The following is an 8,120-nucleotide window of genomic DNA, read 5'->3' as shown; positions in this document are numbered from 1 at the left end:
TTAGATATTTTATTCCCAATAAATATACCACAGTTTTGGGGGTGGGATTTTGCCAGTTAGACATGGGTCTGAGAGGTGAAAGGTGAGCGCCTTTTCTGGCTTGTGGGAGAGTGGGGATAAGGGAAGAATGTTAAAGATTTGGGCAACTGGGAGGGGGGATGCCTAGTGGAGATAAATTGGGGTATCAGGAGGCTCCATAAAAGGTGTACATGAATTAACATCATCTTGAAAAATGGTGCAAATCTATGCATATAAATTATGCACACACATTTTCAAAATTGCACATGTTCTCATAGATTCCCCCCCTCCTTCCCCAACACACACCTTGATTATATAACATCCCTGGAACTGCTTACATTTAGAGAGGGTAAATATGGCTGCCTAGGAAATAGAAGTTTATATTAAGCTGCTCCATGGAGAGGGCAGACTCCTGGGGGTGGGGGTGGACAGAGTTTCAGCATGGAGATCTAAGTGGTAGCTCTTAATTTATCTCGACAGGTCCTTTTGAGAACTGACCTCCTGACAGTGAGGGTGAGAGGCCCCTCTTCTCTGTGCCCCCCCACCTCCACACACTCCTTCCTCGCCTCCACCTGCCGCATGTTTTCCGCTTCCCTTCCCCCGTACTTCTGTAACGTTCCTGGCGCGAGCAGCAACCCCCAAGCTCCTGTCGCTCCAGCGTTGGCGCTTCCTCTGAGGTCACTTCCTAGGTGCGGGTCCAGCAACTTGGGGGTTGCTTGCTCGTGCCAGGAACGTTACAGAGGTATGGGGGAAGGGAAGTGGTGTGTCAGTAGGGGGGGGAGAGAAGGAGCAGGGGAGGGGGGCAGAGAGGAAGATGGGTACCAAGGCGGCGTCCGGGGCGGACTCCCCTTCCCACTCTTACTATGCTACTGCCTCTTGATAATAATGTCAAACAGAAAATATGTTGTGATCATTGAAACACATGGGAGTGTGTGGTGCACTCTGAGGTTGTGCGTTCAAATCCTGTATTACTCCTTGTGACCCTGGGCAAGTCACTTAATCCCCATTGCCCCAGGTATATTAAATAGGGTTCATAGACATAATCGCGGAAGACATAGGCGCGCGCCGACAACTGAGCGCAAGACGGAGGCGCGTGCCGAAGAAAATTACTGTTTTAAGGGGCTCCGACGGGGGATTTTGTTGGGGAGCCCCCCCCACTTTACTTAATATAGATCGCGGCAGCATTGTGGGGGGTTTGGGGGGTTGTAACCCCCCACATTTTACTGAAAACTTAACTTTTTCCCTAAAAACAGGGAAAAAGTGAAGTTTTCAGTAAAATGTGGGGGGTTACAACCCCCCAAACCCCCCACAACGCCCCCACAATGCGGTGCGATCTGTATTAAGTAAAGTGGGGGGGGTTCCCCCCAAAACCCCCCGTCGGAGCCCCTAAAAACAGTAATTTTCTTCGGCGCGCACCTCCGCGCTGCGCTCAATTGTCTGCGCGCGCCTTTGTCCTGGCGCGCTTTTGACCTGACACCATTAAATAGAGTGGGAGCCCCCCCGGGACAGTTAGAGAATAATGCTTGAGTACCTGAATAATTTGTAATCCGCATAGAATTGTAGGATATACGGATTATAAATTATGAATTTAAAAAAAATCTCCACAGACTGCAGGGGCAGACATATCCCATTTGCCCGCTTTCCTCCCTGCTTTAATAACACCGGCCCCAGGCGATCAAAGAATTTAGCTTCCCTGCTCCACAGTTAAGATCCTCTGTGCTGCCTCACTTCCTCTTCCCTGTCCCTCTTACTCCTCTCTCACACACTTTTTATGCCTTCTCCTACACTGCTAACACCTTTCACTGCTATCACCAACCACTGCCGGCTATCGAACACACTCATGCACTCATGTTTCCACTTCTCAGCCGTCACAGACATTCTGTCACATTCACTGGCACTGGTCACTTTCACTGCCACAGCCCTTAGCTTGCTGCATGTCCTTTGCAGCTTTACACTTCCTGCCAAGCCTTTACATTTAAAAACAGAAACCACGTGTTGCTTTCTCCATAATACTGACACAGGCAGGTGGAGAGGACTAGAAGGTGATCTCTTGGGGCTTCTTCCCTAATGGGCCTGAGGTTGAGAACGAAGCAGATGGGACCTCAGGGCTTCTGCATGCGGGAGCTGAATTAGAAGAACTGGACGATGGAAATTTGTGAGAATTTATGCAAAATGGAGTGAAGGGACAGGCGCCAGAGTTCATAAAGGAGGGGTGAGGTGACTTTCCAGGTAGCCTCCTAAAGACTGGAGGAGGGGAACTGATTCTGGTACACTGTGAAGTAGGAGACTGACCCCTGGAATTAGGTGCAGATACTGTGGCGCTCAATCCAGGCTGTATCTTAGCATGGACACCTGAAGGCTTGTCAACAGGTAAGCGTGGAAATGGTATTACAACAGAAAAGCTGGAAGGAAAATGGATGGACTCCTCTGGGGATCCTCCATCTTAACTAAGTCAAGCCTCTGGTCAAGCCTCTAGGACTTGAACACGAGTCAATGGCACCTAACTAACATGTCCCTGGTTGAAAGTAACAACAGTAGAAACAAATAGTCCCTGGCTGGAAATGAAGGAAACTAGAGTTTCTACATAAAAGAAACAAGTGAACAGAGCAGGCTCATTCCCTCTAAAGCTATCGAAATGTCTTTGGTCCTTGATTTTAGCTTCTCCATAGTTTCTAGCACCAAATTATTGACTGGGGAATCCATTTTCTTAGCCCCTTACACAGGTAAATAGGGATTTACATGCATAATTGGCTGGCTGCGATTTGCCCTCCTTCAATGTATCTTAAAGGAGAAGGTGTTCCTGGGGGTATTTAGGTCTAGGGTAAAACAAAATTCACACGTTGCATTTTTCAGCTTTGCATACTATTTTCCCTGGCAAACGCACCTGATCAAAAGTGCAAAAGTCCACGGGCGCTTTGTACCTGCAGCAAATTGCAAAGTGATAATGGGTGCAAAATCTGTCTGCGAGGAAAAAGTTATCAGTGGGCTTTGTCTCACTGCGGACAGTTTTGAGATTATCCCCAGAGTTAAGTAACAGGGGGGTTAATACCTAGCAAGGGATTCTCTCAGGGATACAGATCAGAGGGAAAGGAAATCCTCTGGGGATCGGATCTCGTGCTCAGTCGGATGATTTGTGCTGCTCACTTCTGAACCAAATGTGCACCGCAACACACAGGTGAATTCATTAGTAACGTTTCCGGGCAAGTAGTTTAACCATATTGCAGTGGTGTTAAAAATGAGCTCTTGTTGATAATTGCACATGCTATTTGCATACGATGAAGTCAGGATTGCATACTCACAAACTGATGCTCATAACAAAGTGTACCACCTTTTCTGTAACATCATCTGAGCAGTTGCTTTGGTCCCCTGTGTTTTCACTTTATACATATTAAGCAATGAATATTTGCAAGTGTCCTTCAAAAAGGATCTTAAACAATCTTCTACCACCTCCTTCTAGATCCCAGCTTCATAAAAGCCCTCCTAGATGATTTCTCTTGGGGCTTTCTTAAGAATTCTGGGCTGTGCAAACACAGAAGCAACCCAGAACCGGTGCTGTATTGCATAGCGTGGAAGGGTCCACTCATGTCTTTGGTGGTGACTCTAAGGTGCTTCCATTGATACAGATTTTCCTCATGCTCTGGGACTCTGGGGCTGTGAGGAAGGGGTGGGTGAGGCTGACCTGGGCATTGTTGAAGGAGGCAATTCGCCCACTGCCTCCTATCTGGATATTCACGGTAGTGGAATAGCTTGTTTTGAAAGGACTTTTATCTGGATTTTCAGAGACAGCTGTCTGGCACTCCACCACATCCTTTATACCATCAGGTGCTAGGGCATGACCAGTGGCAGAAGATTCCTCCATCTGTCCTAATCCCCAAGACCCATCATGCAGTGCTCTGGAGGGAACTGGAGAAGTTATTTGCTTCTGCTCTGCTTTTCTTTGAAGATCCAGCCCGTCATCATTTTCCAACGCCACATACTTTGATCGAAGATCACGCACATGGGGCCAGTTTATTCTGGTCAGCTCAGGAGAACTGAGTACACTGCTTTCAACTCCCACAGGTGAATGTACACCAGGGCTCTGGAGTGCAGATCCCACATTGCTCCAAAAACTAGGGTCTTCATCCCTAGCACTCGGGGATAGGCAGGCAGGATGCACTGGGCTCCCAGATCTTTGTGTAGGGCTAGCAGAAGAAAGGCGGCTTCCCTGAAACCCCCTGCCTTTTTGAGGTAAGCTTGCTAACCCTACTTGTGGGCCTGAGGTTGATGAAGGAGGAGATGCGATCTCGGGGCTTCTGCATGTGGGAGTTGAATTAGAAGAACAGGAAGATGGAAATTCCTGAGAATTTATGCACAGTGGAGTGAAGGGACAGGCGCTAGATTTCATAAAGGAGGGGTGAGGTGACTTTCCAGGTAGCCTTCTAAAGACTGGAGGAGGGGAACTGATTCTGGTACACTGTGGAGTAGGAGACTGAACCCTGGAATTAGGTGCAGATACTGTGGCGCTCAATCCAGGCTGTGACTTAGCATGGACACCTGAAGGCTTGTCAACAGGTAAGCGTGGAAATGCTATTACAACAGAAGCAGAAGGAAAATGGATGGACTCCTCTGGGGATCCTCCATCCGAACTGAGTGCAATGTGCACTTCCTGATCAGAAGGTGCTGCTGCCACTGGTGACAATATTCCCGGACTGTTTCGGGGAGAAAAAGAGAGAGGCAGAGAGAAGCTAGGCTTGTATCCAGAAATAAAGGTTTTAGCACTGTTGTGCAGAGCTGAGACAGTTTCTCTCTTTTTCTCCTCATCTCCAGTGGCAATGGGTGACATTGATGTCTTCTTTGGTAACTGGACTGATGCATTTGCAGATGGTCTAACAGGATTTGCCTCATTTCTATGACCCAAGGCAGGTAGGGGGCTTCCCAGGTGGACTGAAGGAGATGGTAGTGGTTGTTCTACTGGGCTCTGAGCTAGTTGAGGTTGGATGTCTATATCTAAGCTTTTAGAATTTGGCAGTATCAATGGCTTCATCCCTCCTTGGCTAGAACAGGAAGCTGCTAAGTATTTTGATATGGCAGCTGCACTGGACAGTCTCCTCTGAATGGGAGAAAGAGGCAAATGTTTTACACCTGGGCTAGAAGATGTAGGCTGAGGATCTTGCTTGGAACATACTGTAACTACTGGGTTAACTGGAGAACTGCAAGATCGCTGGAAGGATCTTCCTGTCCTCCAGAAAGATGAAGTGCGAGATGGTAGATCAGCTCTTTGGGGTTCTGGACAACATAATTTTCCCCTTGAAGCAGCAGCAGTAGCCAGTGTTGTCTCCAACTGTAACCTTGAAGCATCTTCTGACCTAGCCATTGATGGTTCCTTCACCTCTTTGTGCTGTTGTGAATATGGGCTCCCAGATTCCGTTGAGCAGGAAAAATGCTGCTGGAACCCTGGGCTCTGAGGACTGCTGTGTATGTCTGAAGATGGTGTTTCTTGTGAAGAAGGTCTTGCATTTCTACAGGAAAGGGGTGGATATTTCACATTTACATCTTCTTCTGGTGATAATTCTGTAAGGGTTATCATGCAAACATCATTTTCATTGGTACTGCTAGCTGGCTTTGCATATACTGTAGAAGGTGACTTTGACATGGACATCTTTTGCTTAAAGGGTAGCTTGGCTTCTACAGCCACTGGGCATTCCTTGACATCAGAGCTCAAGGCTGAAGCTGGAATCAAGAAAGTAACTGGAGTATTGATCTCGGACACTTGAGCTGTGCCCCCACCATCAATGTCTCTGGTTCTCACTGTAGGTTCTGTTTCAAGAAAGTCTCTAAGTGCAGAAATCTTACCCAACGTATTTGCACACACTATTGAGGTGCTGAACATATTTGGGGGAGAATCTTCTGGTGGACTGATTAAAGCTGGAGAAGCTGATTGGGTTAGTTGAGTCAAAGTTAATGAAGTTGATTCAAATTTGCATTCTTCTGAAATCCCATCAGAACAGAAATCTACTGGCTGTTTGCAAGATCTTGAGACATTTGAGTTTTCTGAGGGACCCTCAGCCAAAGACTTAGGATCCATCTTGTTAGACTTGGGGCCTACCTCATTGGGTTCACGACTTGTTGGCAAAGGATAATCCACAAGATGGGTCTCTTGGGAATGATGACTTCCTTTGTTGTTTACCGGATCAGGACAATGTATTAGTGGTATGGTATAGTCGATGGGATCTGGAGGTTTTTCATTCCTCCTGACTTCTACCTCTGAAGCATCGCCTCCTTCTGGAGCACATACTCTATGTAGGGACTGCACCATGGGACTTTTCAGTGGAATTATGTTGGAAATTAGTGGAGCAGCAGACTCAATTTCCTCACTGACAGTGGGTGCAGGATATTTGTCAACCACAAGCTCAGATGTTGAAGCTGTTGGTGAAATAGATTTCTCCCCTGAGGAAGCAACAGCGGGTTCTGCAGATTTGTAGCTGACCAAGTCTGGCTGATCTGATCTCACCTCTCCTTCTGAAAAGTCCTCTGAGTCATCAGGTGAGATGCTGGTTTCCAGCAGCCGTGAATCCGGAGGTGGTGCCAGTCTGTGTCTCTCCAACCCTGAGATGTTCTCTTTGGCTGCAGAAATAATGATACTACTCTCTTGGTAGCAGTTTAAGTGCATGAGAGCTTCATGAATTAGAACATGTCCATAAACTTGTGGCTCACCTGAAGAGAGAAGAAGAAGAAAAAAAACATGTTAGAACATCACCTAAAGTCTCCTTTGAGCTTCAGCATATCAGACAGATAATGCAACAGGTGAAGGCCAATCAGTCTAAAAACTGTACCCCAGATGTAAGGGTTCTCACAGAGGCATAAAGATTGCTATATGAGAAGTTATATCACTGAATAAGGAAAGGAGTGAGCTGACCAAAAATGAAGACACGATGTACTTGATTTCAAAGTTTATTGTCGTAATTCTTCGCAAATAGTTCAAATGGTGTGTAGATATGACAATAAATCCATATAACACACATCAAAGGATTGTGGTACGGACCCAACACGGTCCATGTTTCGGCTTAGAACACTTTCTTCAGGGTTCCGAATGACGAATGCCACAAAGTATATTTATGCTCAAAGGCATATGCTGGTGTGTGCATAAGAAAATCGCTGGAGTAAAAGCGTGGGGCAGATGCTCGTCAGTTTTTCTACAAATGAGTGATGAGCTTCACACTTTTACTCCAGCGATTTTCTTATGCACACCCCAGCATATGCCTTTGAGCATAAATATACTTTGTGGCATTCGGAACCCTGAAGAAAGTATTCAAAGCCGAAACACAGACCGTGTTGGGTCCGCACCACAATTCTTTGGTATGTGTTGTATGGATTTATATTGTCTTATCTACACCATTTGAACTATTTGCGAAGAATTACGACGACAAACTTTGAAATCAAGTACATCATATCCACAGTTTTGTCTTTGTTTTTGGTTTTCCTTTGGTATTCTGTGGAACTGTTGGTACTTTCTTATTTTAAATATTTTTATTAATTTTCCAAAAAACTTAATAGTGCAATATACATATTAACAATCAAACAATAAAGCACAAAACACACATTTACCTTATAAATATATACATGCAGTATCTTTATCCCACCCACTCTTCTATTAAATAATCAATAAATCAATAATGAATACATATTCATACATTCAAAATCTTTATCTTATATAATACTACAGTATTCCCTCCCTCCTCCCACCCACCCTGGATGTGAATAGAAGTACCCCAAATTAAAGAAACAATCCAGTTATGCTGCATTCACAAAAGATGTCAAATGGTTCCCAAACCAGTTTAAATATATGACCATGTCCTAATAAATCCACATTCATTTTCTCATTCTTATATGTGGAGCATAAATTTGCCCACCAAAAAGAGAAATTAAGACGATCATGATTTTTCCAATTACAGTGGTACCTCGGTTTACGAGTGCACCGGTTTGCGAGTGTTTTGCAAGACGAGCAAAACATTTGCAAAATCGGTGCCTCGGAAACCGAGCATGGCTCGATTTACGAGCACCCCCCCCCCCCCGCAATCCGGCACCCCCCTGCCTCGAACCGGCAACCCCCCCACCACGATCCG

At 45.8% G+C, this 8,120-nt stretch overlaps 1 protein-coding gene across 2 annotated transcripts in view; it reads right to left on the bottom strand.

The window, feature by feature from the left end:
• Positions 1-1,502: 1,502 nt before the first annotated feature.
• The window catches only part of PLEKHG2 (pleckstrin homology and RhoGEF domain containing G2), a 124,988-nt gene continuing 118,370 nt past the window's right edge, over positions 1,503-8,120 (bottom strand). For both annotated transcript variants that reach the window (XM_033956059.1, XM_033956058.1), the window contains one exon: positions 1,503-6,711. In XM_033956059.1, the coding sequence (XP_033811950.1) occupies positions 3,599-6,711 (3,113 nt within the window). In that variant the 3' untranslated portion in view covers positions 1,503-3,598. The remainder of the gene's footprint in view (positions 6,712-8,120) is intronic.

This window comes from Geotrypetes seraphini, chromosome 8 (assembly GCF_902459505.1).
Source record: "Geotrypetes seraphini chromosome 8, aGeoSer1.1, whole genome shotgun sequence".
In the NCBI taxonomy this organism is placed as follows: Eukaryota; Metazoa; Chordata; class Amphibia; order Gymnophiona; family Dermophiidae; genus Geotrypetes; species Geotrypetes seraphini.
Note: the sequence above shows the minus strand (reverse complement) of the source record. Positions and strands in the feature narration are given on the sequence as shown.